Consider the following 23188-nt stretch of genomic DNA (forward strand, 5'->3'; position numbering starts at 1 on the left):
TCGATTCTTACTGGCGACGTGATATCGATACCACGGCAATTCAAAGATTTCAAAGTAGCGCAGCGTAGTGTTTGGTACACCTATACACGTCTAGGTTAGAATAGCTATTTTCATAATTAAAAATATTTACGTTAATGCAGCGATGTCATGTGATTTTTACGAGATATTCGAACGCGATACACCGACTGACGGTTGAATGTAATTCTTTGACGGTCGAAGTTACTAGTCGTCGTGAGGAAGGCTTCATCATGGAGTGACGATTGTTGGAAGATCGTTGTTTATAGCCTCCTTGTCGAAACGGTACCGATCAAGGTTAAATCGATAGTTGTAATTGCTTATTTTTGAAGCGCGGTGCGAATTAGTCCGGAGAAAAATGACCTCGAACGAAGCAGGTGTGTCGCTCGTCGCCCGGGAGGACATCAGCTGGCGGAAAGATTTAATTTCGCAGTTACGCGAAAGAAACAGATCGCAAACCAGTTGTTTTGCGGATCTCATCAGCTTGCGTAAGTTTCTTACTTACGATCTCACGTTAATTTATCGGAATTTTATAATGCGTCTTATTTTGGATACCCTGACGTTGCTGTACGGTATTATATTGTTTACCATATGTCTTGCTTGGTTAGATTTTATCTGTGGATCAATGTTCATTAATAGATTTTTTACTTATCTATTTCTTTCTTTTTGAATAAAAAGTACCCATTAGTTCCTACACAAGATCTTTTATTTTGATATTAGTTTGTTAACTTCATGATATTTCTACTTTATAGATAATAGATTATTTGAAAGTGCAAACACGCTGCGAAATACAAACATGCAGTTGACAATTGCAAATGAGACCCTTCGTCGTGAGGTAGCCAATGGCAGTATCGGTATAGGTGGAAATCCTGATCTTGAAGCCAGACTTTTAAAACAAGCGGAAGAGTTGGCGATGCTACACAAGAGGAAAGGAGAACACACACAACAAATAGTAGATCTCAATAACAAATTGCAAGAAATAACAAAAGAACTTCAAGCAAAGGAAGCCAGGTAAAATCAATTTTAATCGTTTATAAATGTACATGTGTATAAAACAGCTTCTCTCATAAATTTATTCGCTCTTTTTCAGTGTTGCAGAAAGTTCGGAAGCTAATGTCAACTTACGTTCAGAAATAACTAAATGCCTTGGTAGAGAGAAAGAAATAGAAAGTGTTAATCAGATGCTCAAAGATGAACATCAGGCCTTGCAACTAGCTTTCGCATCTTTAGAAGAAAAGCTTAGAAAAACACAAGTATATACATTATATAATTGCTTTTTTCTAATTATGTCAAACATTGAATAAAATTGTGTAATATATCTTTTTCTATACATCAGGTTAAATCAAGTCATAAGTTATTTTTAGATATTCAATTATCTTTACTTTGTTTATTAACATTATTTATTTAAATTTATAAACTTGCAGGAAGAAAATCGACAACTGATTGAACGCTTAATAAAATATAAAGCCAGAGATGCAGAAAAAATGAATGAAGAGAATGACAACTTTTTAAGGTGAGTAAATGTACAAACAATATGTATTATGCACTTTAGATGTTAGAAAGTGAAATATAGATTGTAGAATTTGTCGTAATAAATTTTTACTTGTAATATAGTATAATTCGTGATTATATAGTTTCTCTAGAGTTATGATTATGCTTGTAGATGTAAGCGCAAAGCAGTATAATCAACATAAGACTCTGATTGAGCATGTGTTTACTTTAATGTGTAATGTGATGAAATATATGCATAGTTTTGCATGCTAATTCTAGACTTCTAATATAATAATTGTATTTCTGCTTAGTAGAGCTTTGAAGTATTAACCAATTTTTTCTGCATTTTAGTTGATTTAGATTTTATATGTATATTTGTATGTTACCAGTCAGTGTAGTTTTGTGTGAAAGTAGTTTCCTTTGAATACAATCTTTTTGTCTCTCTGAAATCTTTATCTTTCTTCAGCACTACTTTTCTGTAGACTATCTACTCTTTTCTTGAAATGGATGCATTATTTCATTAAAAACACTTAAAACTTATTTACAAAAAACTTATTCAGTTTTAAAACATTATCTTTGTTTTAATTTCATTTAATTTACACAATATATACAATAAATCTTTTCAAGTTTGTGTCTTTAAATAATTCAGATTGCTATTATTTACAATTTATTAGAACGCATGTTACATATTTTAAAATTGTAAATATGTAAACTATGTGTTCTGATTAACATTGTGATATGCACATTATTCACATTACACTATAAATTTTTAGTTAAACAAAGTAATTAATATTTGTATTTATAAATGCTACACAATAAGATTTAATAGTCAAATCTTTTGATTAGAGTTATACATATATATATAAACGTCTATTAATAATTCAAATAATAGATATGTTGATATTCAACATTTAATGTTTATACCTATATGTAAATATTAAGATATATATAAAATTAATATTTATAAAGATAACTATAGACATTATTTATTAAAGTTGAATTTTCCACAGAATGTACAACATTCAGTCACTTTAGGGCTTTCTACACTAGACACATTGCTTGACATTTTCTTTTCAGTTTTACGAGTCCAACTGCCTTTTTGATGCATACCTTTTCAAAGTATACCTTATCAAAGCTCGGGTAAGTTTCATGAAATGAAACATTTTGCTTAATGCTAAAGCTTTGGGCTGGTAATTTAACCAAACTACATACTACACTTGGTATTTTATGATTTATCTATTTTATCTATGGTTGGCGTTTATATATGCATTATATATTTGTGTTGATTTATCTCTAAAAATGGATACACAATTATTAAATTATTTGACTCTTTTTAAGCTTTTGTATGTAAATAAAAGATAAAATATGGTATATGTGAATACTACTGTACTATCTATCACTATAGAAAACAAACTTGAAAAGGTAAACAAATAATTTTCTTTTTTATCTACTTTTTTAATAATACATTTATACAATATAAATGCACAGAATTAATTTTGCTGGTAATTCAAAGCAAAAGTGAAAATTGCATGTACATACAATAATTTTGTAATTTATATTATATGTACACGTGTATACACACACACACACATGAGAGAAAAATATATATACATTACAAAAATTGCATATTTTTAAACTAATAAAAAATCTAGTAAAAAGTGTGCATCATAAGAAATGGTGAATTATTTGTTTAAGTAATATAATTAGTTTTTATATAAAGCTTATTTTTTAGCTTTCTTGCAAGAAGGGATATAATATGAAAATTGCAGAACATATCAATGTTATAATATATGTATGCTTTAAGTTGCTTTGCAACTTTGTGGAATTGTAATATATTTACTAAATCTATATGTTTCTCATTACAAAATATTTGTTATTACAGAAAGAGGCAAGCAAAGATGCAAAAAGAATTAGAAGATGCAGCACGAGATACACGACCTGTTAGTCCTGATCGTTTAAGTTTAAAAGAAGTTGCTGGTCTTCCGACAGCAGTGCCAACAAAAGTATCCGTAACATTTGTACGTTGAATTTAAAATCTTATATTGTACTTTCTTCATTATCATGGAAGTATTAACATCATTCAATACATAATATTTCTAACACTGACACGTAAGATGCATGCTTTGTATGCATATATACATATATAAAAAAAATCGTATTATATAACATAAATTTTTTTAGATATTTACAAAAAATCTAGATGTTCAAAAAGTTTGTAGAGTTTCAAATTTTTTTTTCAGATTAAAGTAACATTAATTATGGAATTTCTATAATATTAGCAAATATATATAGATATTTGCATTGGTAAATTCTAAACAATAGATATTAGTGCTTTTATATATTTTGAAAAATCAAGTTGAATAATAACTATATATTTTTTTTATTTATAGAAATCAAATGAAGTTTGTTTGACAAAATAGTATATTTTTGTATAGTATAATATATAATATTATACAATATAATTCATTAATAGTATAATTTTATATAAATTACTGATAATTATTAACTTAAATAACGAGAACTATACTAATGGCATATATTGCAACACAATTGTTTCATTTTTTATGATAAGCTATATTTCTTTATACAGTAATATGTACACATGTTACTTGGACACACAATCATACACATACACACCCCCCCACACACACACACACACATCATTATACATATAATCTGTAACATTTTTTAATACAACAGTATTTTAATTTTTATTAAATTTTGAATATGTTCACAAACAAAAATATAATATTGTTTATTGAATTTAATGTGTATAAGTTGCATCTTCACATATTTTTCTTTTGTGCTTTTATTTTAAATTAATGATATATATATATATATATATATATATATATATATATATAAAAGAAGGATATCCTATCCATATTCCTTTATCCACATTCTCATTCTAAATTAATTGCGCACATATCATTTTCATTTTACACATGTGCTTTGAATGTGAAAATGCGAGTATAATTATATTATATCTGAATATATCATATTCGATAGATTATAGCAGTATTTATTAATATACATTTTTCTTATTAAAGCATTAAATCTTAATTGAATATTTTACAATATTTGCATTTTAAGTAAATAATCTTATCTATGTTTGACAATGAATTAAATAATTAGATATTCATCACTAAGATAATATAATAATAAAATTATGCGCGTAAATATAAAGATATATATTTAAAATAATATAATTATATGTATGTTTCTGTTTTGATTTCAAATTTCTATCTTGTAATATTATTGTCATGTATTGTGCGACCAACATTTGTGCAATAACTTGAATGCATGCAAAATTGTTAACACTTATATATATCAAGTGTTTATATAAACCTTACAGAGTGCCCATGAGGGAGAAGTATATGCTGTTAAATGGTCACCTACTGATAGAATTCTGGCTACTGGTGGTGCTGACAGGAAAGTGAAATTATGGAACATTACTAAAGGTAATTAATAAAAAGGGAGAATGTATTTTATAATAATTTTATAATAATTATTAAATAATATATTTAATAATATTAAAAATTATTATATTTTAGAGTACTTGTACGTATATCTCTTAAAATATTCTTTCTTTAATTTAGTACAAATAATATAACAAAATATAGTATAAATATAATTTTTATTATGGAATATTAACGTTAAATCATGATTTATCGAATTAAAAAAATTTTTAATATTGATATTTCGAGAATATTAAAATTAGATAGAGAACAAAATTATTTATCCATATTATATTTTTAAGAAATTTGTATTGTGTATAATACGCGCGTCTTTGCGCAAACTTGGTTTAATTATAATCGCTTTGGCGCGTTTTATAAGGTAGCGTTTGTGATTGACTACTCAAAAAGATCCTTGCTCCTTTTGTCCTGATTGGTCAATCAGACGCTTCCAAGTGCTTGTAACGCAAAGTCGAACATGCATCGTTGCCACAAATTACGACGGACATGGCCGATTGCCACGGTAGGGGGATGTAAATTACATTGAAGGCGTCGAGAACGCGTGCGAGAGAAAGAATGCGATTAGCCGGAGCATTCACGCGGGTAAACGACACCTCGGTCGCACAGTGTAGTCGAGAGTATTGCATGCAAAGGGGCGAAAAAGGATCTCGCGCCAGAAAATCCACTCGTCCTGTTATTTAAATTTTCCCGCCTTTTCCTCTCTTTCCCGCGCAATTTTTGCGCGCTTTCGCAGTCGCGTTATGGCGGTTCGGTCGTTCGCGCCTTTAAACCGTGAGAGGTATTTGCAGTTGTTTACACTTCGACTTTCGGTAATTATTATTCTCTAATTAATAATTCTTTCATCTAACTATTTAATTAAAAATTGTTTATTGATTCGAGCAGAATATGAACGAGGAATATAACCCCCACTGCTATCGACCTCGCATATATATCACGTTAATAGCGTACTTATAGTTTTATGATCTAATTATGGTTTATACGCGCGTAAAATTGATATTATCTAGCAAGTCACAATGATATAAGAACCTGCGCTAGTGCTACTAAAGATGTCTATTAAGTATCTGCAGAATAACTTAAGTATTTGTCAACATAAATATACTTTTATTTCACAGCACGATTTTATCAGGATATTAATGTACAGGGATATATTTAAAATTAATAACATTGTCTTTAATTTTGATTTGTGTATGTAGCAAAGTAATATTTTTTTAGTAGTTTTGAAAGAGAGGGAGAGAGAGATAAGGAGAGGGAAAGAGATAATTTTCTAAAAATTTGCAATAAAAGAATAATTTTCCTATTCGAGTTCGATAAATATCTCTGGTAAATAAATGTAAACCATAAATCAAATATATAAATTGTATAAAAGAACTAATTATTAGTATATAATTATAACGTGTGTGCCTCTGAATGTTATTGCTTCGTTTTTTACGGCAAATTTTTATTTCAAAAAAAATTCTGTGCTATTGATATAATAAATTAGGTTTAATAAATCAACAGGTTATTTTGCATGATCGGCGCTTGTATGATTCGTCCTTGCCACGTCTAGCAAAAATCAGCCTGTCGGCGTTCTGCAGCGAAGCGATCGCACATATGCTATAACGTTCTCGAATATAATCCCTCGCATCTCCCGTTACAAATTGAATGAAACATTCATTCTTATTGTATGGGTTATATCCGCTTAACTCGAGATCTGCTATTCTGGATTTCCACACATTATCCATTTCTCGGCTTTATTCTGCGCGCTTCTTCATTGCTCTTTCACATTCCTATTTCTATGTTTCTCTATTTGTTTCCCCCTTTCTCCCCTGTTGTCCGCTTTGAGGTGCTTATAAGCTGCTTCGGATTGCAACACAACTTGCTCGTTGCCAATTAAGCCGTCAGGGCATAAATTTAATTAGTCATATTCAGAGAATAATGCGCGGTATAGGCGCAAAGGGGAAAAGAGAGACAGAGATAGAGTGGAACGATCCTGCAATAAGGAACAAAGTAATTGATGGAGGCACGTAAACACGAAGAATTAAACACAAACATCGTTAGGTAATGGTATGATAACGTGTGCATGAATGTCCTGTTGTAGGCACATCGGAGAGTAAAGGCATCCTCGTCGGCAGCAACGCTGGTGTGATGTCGGTGGACTTCGATTCGACGGGCACCCTTATTCTTGGAGCATCCAACGATTATGCGAGCCGCGTCTGGACCGTTAGTGATCTTCGCCTAAAGGTAAGTTTTTGCATCAAATTGTCTTAGTGTGTGGTCCTATGCTTTTTGCCACGCACTTTCGAAGCAGCATGAGAGCTTAAAAGGGCCGCTAAAAATAGCCAGAAACACCTGCAATATATGCATTTTAAGGTTTCATATTATTTAGATTTTTCAATGCGATGTTAATAATTCGCATAACACCGTGATATAAAGTTATATCACATGAATTATGTTTAATTCATTTCTATAAAATTTGTCGTATGTGTTAGTCAACTGTAAAATATATTATATATAATAATCGTATATATAAAGTTTTTGTCACGCAATGAAAGCAAAAACAATAAAGATATAAAATATATATCTAAAAATTGCATATAGAGATTTAGCGGTTTATATAGATGAAATTTATTTTTATTGCACTTCTATCAGAATTTTTTGCAAAAAGCTTTTACAAATTTGTTCTGATAACAGATTCTACATGACGTGAGAAAATTTGAATATAAAATGAAATATAATACTCACATCTACAATCTTTTGAAGCCGTAAAAACGGCATGATATTTATTATTTATTATATATGTATATTTTTAATAATTTGTATTAAAATAGAAATGAGGATAATATTCTCAATATATAAATCAATTATTAGGAAGAACTAAATGTTTTTTTAAGCATTCACTCAATTTTTTTTCGTACGAAACATCGCTTGATCCGTTTTTCCGTCATATCTAGGTTAATATTGATAACTTTTCAAAGATTTAAATTTCCGACTTTCGATTGCCATTCAAATATGCTGCTGCTCGTTCATAATTGTACCACGGTTCTATGGATACTCACTGTAAAGCCGAATGTATTACGGAATTAGCGGCTTCATCCCTCTCACGAAGAGATGAAACGTTCCGCGCAACAATACTTGAACGAAATATCGAAAATTCATCCGACAACGCTGAGTTTGCAAATTTTTTAAATCCGCAGATTACGAACGAAGCGTTGAAATTACGCGCGTCGAAAGCCGTAAATAAAATAATACGGACAAAAGACTGCTGCGCATTTTGTTTTTTTTTTCTTGCAATATACTATTAAAATTGTTTTTTACAATTATTGACAAGCAAGAATGCTTGACGAGATTATCTATAGATGATTACAAGTCATTATATTTTATTACGATATATACAATATTGTAGAATTATTATGAAAGTCAATATAAAAAATAATTGCTACACTGAAAAAAGTTTGTTAACTTGACTAAATCTTTCAACTAAATATTATTAATTGAACATATAAAAATATTTAAATTAAATATAACATAATAAATCTAACAAAACGTACATTTGATTTAAATACTATAATATATATTTAATTAACAAAATGATAATTTAGTTGAAAGGTTTAGTCAAGTTAACACATTTTTTTTCAGTGTATAAATTAATGTTATAAATTGACAAGAAATTGTAATTAATCGTCTCTTAAAATTTTATTTGCCGTTTAGGCGTACACTGAAAGAAAGAAGTGAAATCTTTATATATTCATATATACGCAATAATATCTATAATCTTATTCTTAACAATATTACAGTCTTATTTTAGTATTATATTTAAATGTCATTTGAAGAATATAAAAAAATATATTATTTTATATGAAATAATATGTTATTTTCTATCCAATATTTTTCTTTTCCATTCAAGAAAATTATTCTTATATAATAAAATTGGTGTTTTTCTTGGTTGAACTATATAAAATGTTTTTATTCAAGTAAATTTTGTATAGTTCAATCAAGAAAAATATTAATCTTATTATTTAAGAATAATTTTCTCGAATGAAAAAGAAAATGAAAGAAAAAGTTGGATGAAAAATAATATATTTTCATATAAAATAATATATTTTTTATATTCTTCAGACAATGATAATATTGAAATTAGACTGTATAATGTTGAAATTTAAGAATCAGCAAATTCTTATAAGAAGATTATAAATATTGTTGCATATATACGAGTATATACATTTTGATTTGACACATTTTTATGTGTATAGGAATATTTATCATAACTTTTTACATGTCTCTCTAAACTAATTTTACTAACTCACACAAAAGTTGAAAATGGCATTGTAATGCCTCAATATATTTTCAATGCTTTATTGGCAATAATTTGCTGTTTTAACTAGCTGAGAGTTATATACGCGATAATCATGTACATATGACCGTACTCAATCAAGCTTTCATACCGTATTGCGCTAAGCACAAACAAAAAGAAGTTACATTAAGATAGAACAAATGGCCTAACAACTACGATAATGAGACGCGTTCGTCCCTCGTCTTCGTGAAAACGTGATTGGCTGTACGGACGTGTCCCAGGAAGTGCATAAAGAGACGTCTCGCAAAACATGCATTAAATTACAGGTCTGTTCCGCTGGTGAGACAGCCCGTGAATCTACCAGCAGTAGAATATGAAATTTATCGTCACCTTCTTCTCCCTCGCGATCTATTACGGTACGGTTCATGTAAATCCGCGGCGTTGGCGCGATCGTAAAGCTAATGACAATCTGCAAAAAGTCAGTCAGGACAGAATCACACCGTGAATCTTGCCACTGATCGTTACTCCTGCTCATATTAGGTACCTATGTACCTTTGAAAGGCAGCCCGATGTTCCCTCGCGGCTTCTTAACTTCATATTATCCAAAGTTCATTCGCTTACATTTTCCCTTCATTATTACTACATCTATAATAGAGGAAAAAAACGTTCTGTTCTATATCCCTTTGATAAGCACATCAATTTTTTTTGCAACTCTTCATTTTCTATGCTGAAAATACTTGTATTGAGAAATTGCAACTTGAAAAGAGGGATATATTGATCATTCTTAATAACAAGTATTAAATATCTCAGTAATGTTCTCGGGTAATATTATTTTTTTTGTGACAAAAGCCTATTAATATAATTTATCATGTAATTTTGAAATATTTTTCGGCATAGATTTATACGTAAGTAATTTAAATTTGAAATATATTTTTTACTATTGCGGTATATTTTTTATGCAATTAATTCAGATCAAGCAGATTAAAATAATTTGTGATACATACATATATAAGATCTAAAATTAATTTGATGTGACAAAATTCTTAAATTAATTGTCAGTAATATCCGTTAATTTTTTAACGAACAATTTATCTCAAATTTTTGGAAGATGAATTTATTAATTACTTGATACAATACGTAATATACGTGATTAATAAATTACCGAATAATATTTCAAAATTATAACAAGCATAAATGATAAGTTTCAAGTTTTAATCTTACAATAAAACAATATGTTCTAACGCGATAAAATATAGATCAGTTAAGTTAGAAGATTTGCGTCAAATATGACGTTCAAAGTTTAGCATATGACAGTAAATGCCGATCACTAATGTACATTATTTCCTTTGATGTGCGCCCGAAGCCGGGTTCTTGTATATAAGAACTTAAGTACATGGTCTGTCGATAGTCGGAGGATATACACGCGCGCTGTTGTGTATGGAGGAGTAATCAGGAATGATCGATCGCGATAAAACTTTGAGTCCCACGTCGTACGTATATCCCGACCTGCGCACCTCGTTACTTTGATAGGATTGTCAGTGTCGTACTGATGTAACATGATTAAACGTTGGGAGCAATGATTGTCGGCAATGCCGACGGGAATCGACGGACGGGAAAGCTTCTGCTGCTGGCTGCTAATCTCGTGACCGGTCCTCGCAGTTCTAGATGAGATTCTGAACTTTGATTTGTGGCGTGTGTATATGATCAAGTTAGCCGTCTTATCACATAAACATTTTTTTACTGCCGCGATTAGTCATCGATATCTGATAGATTCACCACGTGATACATTATTCGTAAATAACTTATCCTTAACGTTATAGTAATTCCTTGTGAGAATATCGCGTCTATCGTGAGAGCTATCGTCGCGTGGTTTCAGCATCCGAGGCAATTTCTCTCTCCTCAGGACAATTACACACGTATTCACGTTAGATCATGTCACAAGATTCGGCGAAGATGCTCGCTGGTTCGCAATAGAGCGAGATTGGACCGATAGTATGTTCTTACCAGCCGCGTAATTCCATTACATACTTGATACGTCGTTTCCCAACGTCATTGTATAAGTTGCTGCTTGTTCTACGCGCGTTTACCGTGTAGAGTAATACCGTATCGTGTATTGCGCGGCGGTTACCGGTGGAATACAATGTACAATATATCCGCGCACGAGGATGCAAGGCAAGGGTATATCGTATATCGAATCGCCGGATGTGTTAAATGTGATTATTCGAGAAATCGCAGCTGCCGTCTCGCGCGAATCGTCGCGCATTCCGTCCAAGATCAGCTGGATTCTCTTCCCTCTTTCTCTCTCTCTTTTGGTTTGCACTTCTCGTCCTGTCGCTCTTACTTACTTTTTCACGCGCCGTTTGCAAAACGGCCTCGCCGGGAATCTACTGAACACCGGCAGTTTCATTCCGAAGATTGGTGGCCAATGGCGCGTAAACTTACGCGGGAAACAACATGAGGATCTCGGAGGGATTCGAGCCATAACCAGTCTGTAGGTTATTCAGGTTGAGAGGTGTGAGAGGTGCTGACCATCTGATGTTTATTCCGAAGTTCTTGGTCTTGAGAATGCAATAACATCTGTTGATCTCAACAAAATGCGACTTTTTTCTCGGTTCAATTTCTTGTCGTTACTTATCTTTTTAAAAATTATTTAATATATTTTTTTATAAAATATATATCTGTAATTTATGTAATAAAAAATGCGCTCTACCCAAAATTATCATCAAAATTAATTATATCTTTATAGAATGCAAGTTTCCGTCATTTGCAGTATTTAAAAGATTTCTCATTTTTTGAAAATTTCCAACTAATAAAATAATGATTTTTTAAAATTATTTTTAAATGACATTTCTTTTAACAATAAGTTGTTGTTTTGGTACCGCCAATTCAATATTTATTTATAGAAACAGAAAGAATATGTATATATATTTTGAGTGCAAATAATTTTTTTTTTTATTTTGTGGGTTGTGTGATATACATAATATTGTATACATAATATTGTATTATAAAGAATTCTTTATAATAATTAATAGATAATAATCTTATAATCTATATTATTAACGAAAGTAAGTTCGTATCGCAATATAACGATTTAAGTTCATAATCCACTTACGTGGTTTAGACAAAGTGGTGAAAATTTCCAGTCTTATTAATTCAGTAGCGGTAAAAAGTTTTAATGCGAGATTATTATTGCTCATAAAAAATATATCGCCTTATTGGGGAAAAAATTGGGATTTTGATGCGACAGAGACTCGATGAAACAACCGGTTAATGCTCTTTCTTCTTTTTTCGTCTTTCTTATCGATGTCCTTTTTTTTTCAGAAAAGAACCTTAAACCTCTTAAACATATTCTTCTCACTTCCACTTCTAAATTTTATATTTCTCACCAGACCCTTGTTTGTCACTTCGCCGGCAAGGAAACGACGCGTTAAATGAATATCGATGGTATTGGTGGGTACCTGGCCAGGGCGATAATGGACTCAATTTCGCGGCAGTAGGGCGTCGTCGATCGTAGAGTTTGCCTTGTATGCCGTCACTTCTATCGATTTGCCGAGATGGTGCCTACCGGTGATTTCCTGGTTGTCTGGCACTGGCGAACTGTCATACTTCCTTTAGCGCGGCTCCAATTTTCTCTCGTAAGAGACGTAATCGCTCGCGCACTTTCTGTCTTCCGCGGCGTTCGTGCTCCTCATTCCACGGTACCTGTCTGGTCTTAATCTTGACTAATGAGTAACAAGCGACGCCGACGAGTCCGATGTTCTGTAAATCGAATAATCGGAGAGAAAAGGGGAGATGCTCTAATTGCTGTACTTCAGTTAATTCGATCAAGTATCTTTCCGGAAGTTGCAGTGTCCTTCGTGAACGATACCGAGGTGCTTGCAGACTTTATTCTCGTGATGTGATGTAGTTTTATTTAATATTATATACAATCTGATACTATAAAATTTATACATTATATAGAAATTTTATTTAATATTGATTATATATAATATTAAATAAAAATCAAATATATTATTGTAAAATTATGAAAATGCTTATTTAAACAATATTATATAATATTAAATTATTTTCAAATGCAATTAATAGCATATCTTGTTTTAAATCTCTCGTTAATTGAGCGCTGTAATGTAGAAATTGCCAACTTTTTCAGTTATTTGATGATAATGAAAATTTAATTGTGACATGTTGAGTAATAACATAATTACAATATATAATAATTTTCTGCTGATTTGTTTGTAGATTTTTTGTAATCTCGTCAAGATTACCTTAGATTATGATAATAAACTATCTTATTATTTTGACATAATGTAACTATTGTTTTTTCTCTTTCTGTAAAGCACAGATTTTCTCTTTCATCGTTGTCTACGTACTTACTATAGGTGTGTGCTCATCTCGTATTCACATCTCAACTGTCATCATTATCTAATTTACTTGACGGTTGAGTTTCAATTACGTACGTTGAGATTTCGCCATTTATGAAACGTAGATGATATGTTTTGAACGGTATTTACTGCGGGAATAATGCATGATAAGTTTCATCAAAACTTCTTCCTGTACGGTTAAAAGAGTTGATGCGTCGAGGATTTATCAATTTCAAAATGCATGTCGAGAGACGCGTATCATGAGACGCCGAGAGACGGGGTTGCTTAATTGCGGGCTTCTTGACGTCTCATCATAGTAGAAGTAAAGGGAATATCTCTCGACGCTCTCATGACGACTCTAATAATCAGGCTGTTCGGTCGGAGTCTGAAACGTTAATTCAGAAAATGCGCTTTCAGGCGTCTCGTCCAATAGGGTAATTTCAGGGTAACATAGTGGGCAGCAGGCACTCCATGCTGGTAGCCCTCTCCGTTCAAAGGCATTACTTTCATGCCGACCCCCAGTAATTACCTTGCGAAATTACCGCATTTACATCCTTAATAGGAATAGGTGGATATAGGTAGGAATGTCAGGCATGCCGCAGAGGAATATCGCGCGGGAAAAAAGCGTGGGGAATTAACCTGAACAAGCCGCGCGCGTTGTCCTTGCACGAGGGCGATCCGTACGGAGCGCTCTCTTCTTCTTCTTTTTTTTCAATCTTTCGTACTTCCGTTTTTCTCATTGTGCTTGCTTGCAGGAGAAAGACGGCGGCCGGCTATCAATTTTATCGAATTAAGATCGGATCGCGCGTAATGTCTATTAGATCCCTCGGTACTGCGCGCAATATTCGTGCGGCGAGAATATAGTTTGCTGTGCCTTTCGTTTCTCATTCGCTCCGCGCCAGTTATTCTCGTACGCACTGAGAAGCGAATTTATTTCTCCGATATTATTTTCACGTTTAATAAACGTACAGAGTCTGCTATGCCTCTTCGATTTTTTTTGTTAATAAAGAATCTTAAATTATAATGTAGTGAATGGGTATGGGAATACGAACGGATATTTTTTTTTTTTTTGCCATTTGAATTATAATACCTTGTAATGAAGATTCACGTACATAATATTTGATTTGGTAAAGCATTTTTATTCGTGTTTTTTTTATTTCTATGTAAAATGGTTTCAAGTTTAAAAAGATACGATATATATACATATATATTATATGTATTTGTATAATTGATATATGTAATATGATCTCTCACACTTACGTTAATTTATGTCAGATAGAAAGATAGTAATTAATTATTTGTTCTTGCAAAGTTTGATTAGCTTGACAATGTTAGCTTGATGCTAGTGATATATCGGCGCGTACGGTGTTGGGAAATTGCTTACCGTCGACATTTCCTGAGAGTGCTTGATCGGTTGACTCTCCCTGTCCCATTAGAGAGCGTGTAAACCACTCATCGTATATTATGTCGTGCACACATACCGATATCATATACATCTTGTGTACATCGGATAAATGATAAAGAAAGAAACTGATGAACTCTTGATTTCTTTACGTGTCACAAGAAAATTTTTTAATAATGAAATTGAATGTCATGTAAGAAATTAAAAATAATCTTAACTTTTAGAATACGAGTTATTTCACAACTTGCGGACTTTTTCGTAATTAAACATTGCTTGACAAATTTGAATTTAATTTATCCGAGTGAAAACTTCCACCTTAGTTTCTATAATTAACGATTAAATTAAAATCTTATTAAAGTAGAATTTGCTTTAAAATAACCCGGAGGAAAAGTTCATTATTTCTTCATAGATATGCAGTTTAATTCGTATAAAAAAAAAGAAGGATAGAGAGCCATTTATTTTCAGTCCTTAGTAACTTGTAAATAATTGATGTTATGTTAAAGAAACACTGTAAATAAGTAAATATGTTGTGAGAGAAAAAGTACGTGTATTCTGATATATGTATTACTTTTATAGAATTTAATTTGGTATGTCGGTTTCTATTACTTTGTATAAATGTTAATCGAATCAAATTACATTTCAAATTTGCATTCCAAAAGTGTTACAATTTTCTATGTTATTTGGTCGCGTAAACGTTTTGGCGATGAGCCAAGCCGCTGCTAACGAAATCGGTGTGTTTATCCCGAACAATGTACGTGTTGCAGCGAACAACCTGTAGATATTTGGCGAACCGGTCGCGATGTCAGGAACGCACGCTGAGAATCATGCTAGAACGTGTGGCATTTAAAAAAAAATAACTAGCTTCTCCTGGAAGCGAAAATTTATCGTTACGATATTGGAGTTTAATAATATATATACTTGTTTACCGACAAATACGGATACCGAGACAACGCGTACACACGCATACACTCGTAATATATCCTCCTATATAAATTGCGATATAGAAGGACAAGGACGAGCGCATTTTACGTTTCGCACATTTTGCTTCTCTTTCGTTGTTTTCCCGTTCTCGGCGTGAAAACGCTTGCCTCTGTGAAAGCGTTAAGCCATGTAGTTGGACTGAAACTAATTAGTATTTACGTCAGTTTTCAAAAGTACCCTCATATCTGTCCTTTATTGCGCTAAAGTGCGTCTTAATGCGGCGTAATATAGTCAACTGCGAGAGTGAAATCTTTCTAAAAGCTTCAAATGCCAGGTATACGCGAATAATACGTATTTGTAGAGCTATAAGAAAACGCACTTAGCATTTAACATGCATGTACCGGTATAATGCATTCGCGCGGGGACTGCAGTTGCCGGGGACCGCATGCTCGTACAGAACATAGCGTATATGTCTTCCATGCCCTATATCGATTAGGTACTAATTAGAAATTAATGCCCGTACTAAACTTGAATAGCTTTGATGGTGAAGTGTAGCCGGTTACAATTCTCGTTCCCTACAATTGTCGTTTGCACGACGCACGGTCGAGAGAACGTGAAATGCTTCTAATTACATTTTCACTTGACATATAATTACCACGGCGGGCTTTTGTGATTGGTTGCCGGACTTTCTGAACGCATCCATTACGCGTACTTTCTTAAATGTTATATCGTATTTTACAATAATGAGAGAGAGAGAAACACTTTACTTTTTTTAATCTCTTAAAGACCGTAAATTGAAAATTCATCAAATATTAAATAAATATTAAATTACGTATTTTAAAATTAATTCTTATATATTATTCAATACATCCATGTGTGTGTGTCAATTATCCAACTATCAATTAAAGTAATTGAATTTGTAAATTAATTTGTGCAATTTTACTCGCGATATTTTTTTATTGAGTTTATTATAATTTAAATTGAATATACTTGTATTAAAAATGTGATCGTATAAAAGCGAACGATTCGAACATCTTCGAAGTTTCTTCCTGCTAGTCATTTAATTCTGCCAATTTTTCTCCAGCAAAGTAACCGGGGGAAGAAAGACAGGGGTTGGTTCCTTAGACACGCTCCAATTACGATGTCCAGAGCTTTTGAAGAGATTATAGGTATAGCACAATGACTGCTTCTGATCTAAATCGGATTTAGGTTCAATTCAAGACTTCATTCTCCGGGGCTTTGCTCGCTTGCGTGCCCTGACCACGTAGATGCACCGCCAGCTGCAAGTTAAAACGCGTTGTGAACCGTGTATATAGCTTCTCGTTGCAGATAAAAGCGAAAGGGTGAAATCGGCTGGAAAGCGCGAGCTTTTACACTTTTGACTTTAGCCGGCGTACCATGCTCTCGTGTAGTACTATGCATATTATACATATACTGTTCGCCGATCTTTATGCCTGATATTATACACATGCCGCGAAATGACACTTTAACGCTGCCCAATATGTACTTTCTTGCAAACCGCTGGAAATAGAAGAGACTAAAACACTCTTTGACACTCTTGACTTTAAAACACACTCTCCGAACACATACTCCGCGACTATGCATTTATGTACATGGCGCTTTTTTCAAACTAACTAAGATGAAAAAAATATATGTACATATATAACTATGATATTGACATAATTGATACTTTTTGAGCTCAATGAAATTTTTATAAACGCTTGCAATCTTAAATTATAACATTAAAAGTTATAATCCTTTCCAGCTTTTTATTTCATATAAAATCCGACACGAAAGAGAGTAAATTGTGCGCGAAACTATTTTCGATCTCGTGTCGATTCGGATCTAATGAACCATCGATGTTGGCTCGTGGTATCTATCGCGAGCGCGTTGTAAAACTTCTTGGGAGGAATTTAATTAATGGGACACGGTTTGTATGATGTTATTCGAGGTGCCGCCAACCACCGCCTTTCTCTCTTCTCTACTTCAGATATGAACCGGATTTAAATTAAAAGTGTCGAGAACTTTTGGCCAACGACTTCAACCTACTAGACTGAGCTAATTAAATTCGTAATTTGGTACATTTAAAGTTTGTGGTTATGTTGTATTTGTGGCATTTGGGTTAATTTTCTATATATCAGTAAAATGTTTAAAAAATTAGACTTATTTTATTTTTTATTTATAAGACGCTGAAAAATATAAAATTATGAAATATGCATTTAGTATCGAAACTCTTGTAAAATAAAATTATTGTGGAAATTCCATCTGATTTCTGATATAACATATTGCAGTCGTCGTGGTTGATTAAAAATTTTCATGTACGAGTAAATTAGCTTGCATAATCGAAAAATAATAAACCGATACCAATAATTACAATATCAAGAGATAACTTATTTATACTTGCTATTTAAGTTATAATTATTATATATTTATAGAGTCTTATTTTTGGATTATATTATTATGTGAAAAATATAATTTTCTCTCTCTCTCTTATTCGCTATAAATAATTTCAATAAATTATTTCAATATATTCTACTCCAATTTTTAATGTTAAACATGACTAAGCTTTATCTGTTAGATACCATACCTATATTCTCTGTACGTAAACGTGAAATGGAAATCTATCAGGTTTAGTAAATGCGCGAAAGACTGATGGATCGTTACTTTTGTTTATTAACGTGGACAGATTCTAATATTTTAGTTAACGAATGTGAAATGTCGAAACTTGCTGTACGCTCGATTTCGAAACTAACTATAACAAATATCTCGATAGTACCTTAACGTCACGAAAAATTACATCGATCTGTCTCTGAATTAACGAATTGACGGATGAGGGATATAAATAGCCAACTCAAATCTCGCATCGTCGACATTGCTCGAAGGCAATATACTGTCGAAAGTAATCGTCGCGTGAACGAAGATTATGATGGGTCCAAGATAATAATTAAAGCCGAATCTTTGTGCGGGACAAACGAGTCAGAAGATAAAGGAGGGCGAGATGGTCTCTTCGCGAACCATCGTTGCTATAGTTACGATGAAAGCGGACAGAAATATCGACCGAGGAACTGTGCTAGACGAACGCACTTGAGCAGAGCCGTTACATTAAAAAGAGAAGAACGAGAACGTTTAAGAAAAGAAACGATAGCCAGAGACACAGCGGAAGCACAGGCAAGGAGCAAAAGATAATTAGTTAATTCGCTGAAGTATAATTAAGTAGAGATTCCGTTGAACCGCACCACCGATCTCGCTTCTCGTCGATCGGAATCTTCCAAAGTAGGAGGAGTTGTAAGAGGCTGATTATCACGCAGTCTCGCAATTAATTACAATTTTGGAAGTACCGCGTCTCTCGACATGCCGGTTAAGAAAATTCAAACTTTTCGTCTTCGAACTCCGATATAGAAATCCACTAACCACGAGAGCGAGAGTTCTCTTCGCGGCGAGAACAGTCCCAAGATGGCGGTTTGAATGATAAATTGCGAAGTACAGGAAAGATTTCGAGGACTTCATACATTTTCGCGGTGCGGGCTCCCGGGGTTACGACTCGCTCATGATGAACGATGCAGTCCGGCGAATATCTTGCGCTGAAATCGCGTTAATTCTCGAATATGGGTTGATTTCTGCAGTCGGCCGCTCTCGCGGAAAAACAAATCTAATTAATCTTTTGATGCTCGTCCTTCCTGCATATTCGCTCAGTTTCATTCGCGATCCGAGAAGTATGATTGAAATGATTTGAAATATCACAGAAATCGCTATTATAGTCTATAATTATTTTTGTATAATTAATTCGAATATTAATTAAAACATTTAATTAAAGTTAATAAATTTTAAAGTTGCTATAGAAAAGTTTATTTTTCAATGAAAAAATTATAACACTAATGAATCTAAGATAGATCTACTACGAATTTCTTAATTATTTACACATTATTAACATAAGTAAAATTTAAACTGTAATTGAGATAGTTAACTTTGTCCGCAATACTGATTTTACGATTGCATTTGCGAGACTTCCTAGCACTCTTAACCTGACTTAAGACTACTTCGAAGAACGCGAAACTTTAACTAAAATCGAAACTTTAACTTTCATCGAACATTAAAACTTAAAATTACTCTGAATTACACTGTATTACACTGTATTACACTAATATTAAACTGTAAATTTAATCATAAATATCTTTACTACGTGCATTATATTTCGAGATATGTACATGAAATGCATTTTGTTTTTTTTTTTTATGTAAATTAAAATTTTTACATTTAATATAGGTATTTGTAAAAACTATGTTGAACGGATTAAAAATGAATTTTTAGTTGGGAGACTGATTTACTAGCATTTACTTCGAAGAGATTTTTAATCATAAAGTTTAAAATGAACACAGGCCAATGTTTTATCATTTGTTGTACACGCGCGAAAAACGTAAAGGTACTTTTGGAGATTGCATCTTTTGTAATCTCTGATAATTTTTTAAATAAATATTAATTCTTGCAATGGCTCTTTAAATAATTCAAAATAAATACATTTTTACTTTGGATTAATTCCATTATAAAATGGATAGATAACTTTGCCCAATATATACACAATCGTTGTTATAAAATTCAATCTTGCGAAACGTTTTATTTTCGCGTTCAAATACATCAACGGATCAAACACAATGGACAATTGTTTTTTCCCCGCGTTTCATGAGATTTTTATGATCTTGGCTCGTAAAAATCTGACGGTATTGCAATTCTCGCAAAAACTAGAACGTTGCATCGTCGCCGTCACATCGGTTTGTATAAAATCAGATGAATTTCGTCGCGTTTTTCAATAGTATTTCTTCCCTCTAAAGCCCGACGTGCTTCGCGCGTGATATTTTATGTCTCGAGGGAGGTGCCGAACGATTTACGTCTTGGTAAAAGACGTGCGGAAGGAAGGTCTCGACACCACGCGGTATCCCTTGGTTTTGTAGAGTCGCTGCGGGATTACTCTTTCGGTTATGCAACGGCATCAGTAACCATGGGCTCTTTTGATCGTGCAATTAATTCCGACTCGCTTGCCTCGATCATGCTAACTTGGCCGATAATTAGTTAATTGGCACGAACGCACGCTCAACGAGTTCGTATTTCAAGTGGATTTCGAAAGAGAGAGAATAGCTCTCTTCTGCGCGGTTGATCCGGATTATGTCGTTCGTAATAAGGCTCGACCCATTTCTCGGCACGTGCGCGCAGTCGATTTACACGTCACGTTGCGAACTATGTCCTTTGCGTCTCTCTCTCTCTGTGTTCCTCTCCACAATGTCCTTCCTCAATGATTTTCAAGCCCTCTCGTGCGTACATCATCGATCGAGTTTCCGTGGATTTTCATTACTCCCCACAATTATATCGCATGTTCGAACAACAATTATATATACAACGATGCGATAACGTGTATGAATGGGTAGCTTAAAATTTCAATTATGCAAAATACTCTAGGTGCAGCGCGGTTAATATTTAAGGATAAACTTTATCTTGCTGATTAAATAGAAGTTAAAAGATTTCCATTTATTATTCAACATCATAATGGAATAATCCTTTGTATAGTCATAAGAAATCTTTGTGTACAAAAACTATCTCAGAATTAAATTTTTAATTCAACTCTCCGTGCGGATTACTTGAAATTTTATACATCAACGCTCACGAAATGTGAAATATATATATATATCTGCTTAGAAATAGCATCTCTGATATTTTCCATGCATTTCTTGTACTTTATGAAATTTATTTATTACGCATAAACTTTGAATTATAAGTTACCGTTATAAGTCTTGTAGAGAATGTTTTGATTTAAGAAAGTTTTCTCTTTTACGAAGATCCGTTTATTCGCGCGATGCTGCTATTTTTTCTCCCGAGTCGGACATAGTAATGAGAAAATTGCTATGTAGGCATACTAGTCTACACTAGCGTTAACCCTTTTATGGGGCGTGGAAAGAAGGCTTCTCACTATATTCAATGCAATATACGGCAGGTTTGCGCGTTAATAGTAATTATATTTTATTTGTATTACAATGCGGACACTATTTTCTAAGAAAATTCTCCGCGCAGAGATGTTTTACTTACAGAAACAAAATCTTACCTCACACCGGAATAAAAATCTTAATAAACCGTTTCCCTTTTCTCTCTCTCTCTCTCTCTCTCTCTCTCGCTCTTTCATCCTCTTGCGCGCAAAATCCCAAGCGCGTACAAACCGGAGGAGCAATTCTAAAGTTACGTCGTTTTCACTTATTCCCACGTCCGCGCGCGTGACTTTCTCTTTTAAGAATCACCGCAGCTTTCGCTAGAGCGCATCCTTTGCGCTATTATCCTCCCGAGCAAACTGTAAACTTGAGTATCTTTTAGGAGATATCAGACTTTAACCGCGATATTGTACCTCCCGTGTTTCTTTGCGCGCCCATTATTTTACCTATTCGTATTATCGTGTATTCTGCAATTCCGAATGTGCGTGCGAATTTATCGCGTTTGTGATAGTACCGCGATTTAATTTTAAGCATTCTCCTAAAGAAGTTTGGTTCGGGTTACGGATAAAATCGTCCCTTAGCATCAGTTTTATCGCACGTGATTCACAAGCTTCAGTCGTGCGTTATAATATTGTACGTAGGCATACATTCTCCCTTTATCGAGTCTTCCTCTCTCGTGAATATCGGAGCCTCACATGCCACGTATCGGGTACATATATATGTATATGCGTCATATTACCGTGTACATATTAATTATGTATACATCCATCCAGTCGCTACTGACATATCACAGACGGTCGTACATACACGCACCTATGACATGGTCAAAGTGTCAGCTGGCTGTCCAAGTAGGCGATGTTCCTTTGATCAGGTGTGTTAGGATGATCGATAATATACATAAGCATATCTGAGGCTCGAGTTTGTAATTGCTGCCTCCACTTTCCGGGAAAGATAAAATGTATCAGGGATGATGGGGGAGAGGGTGTTAAATGTTTAACTGATTTTTAAGTTTATTGGAAATATTTATACGAATATTAAAATGTATATGTGCGTGTGTAGGCAATCATAAACAACGCATTTCTCATGTTCACAATCTGCGCATTATCTCCTTATTGATATCGCGCTACATTTGCATACATTGCTGTGCACACATATGTCATGAATAGCGCACCGCGAGATATGCGCCATAACTTTTACTCTCGAAGCAATGAGTCATCGTCAGTCTTCCTATCACCTATATTATCGAGTCACGATCGGTGATGTTCGAGAAATGCAGCTCGTGC

The 23188-nt window shown here is 33.2% G+C and overlaps 1 protein-coding gene across 2 annotated transcripts in view; it reads left to right on the plus strand.

Annotated features, from left to right (window-relative positions):
- The first annotated feature begins 33 nt into the window (after positions 1–33).
- Positions 34–23188, plus strand: part of Atg16 (Autophagy-related 16) — a 387422-nt gene continuing 364267 nt past the window's right edge. The window contains exons 1-8 of one of the 2 annotated variants that reach the window (XM_029315355.2): positions 34–503; positions 768–1026; positions 1106–1268; positions 1440–1528; positions 2584–2646; positions 3389–3524; positions 4862–4967; positions 7060–7202. In XM_029315355.2, coding sequence (XP_029171188.1) covers positions 374–503; positions 768–1026; positions 1106–1268; positions 1440–1528; positions 2584–2646; positions 3389–3524; positions 4862–4967; positions 7060–7202 — 1089 coding nt within the window. In that variant the 5' untranslated portion in view covers positions 34–373. The remainder of the gene's footprint in view (positions 504–767; positions 1027–1105; positions 1269–1439; positions 1529–2583; positions 2647–3388; positions 3525–4861; positions 4968–7059; positions 7203–23188) is intronic. The other variant, XM_029315356.2, reaches the window with a different exon arrangement.

This window comes from Nylanderia fulva, unplaced genomic scaffold (assembly GCF_048542155.1).
Source record: "Nylanderia fulva isolate GAGA-0341 unplaced genomic scaffold, ASM4854215v1 Scaffold6, whole genome shotgun sequence".
Lineage (NCBI taxonomy): Eukaryota > Metazoa > Arthropoda > Insecta > Hymenoptera > Formicidae > Nylanderia > Nylanderia fulva.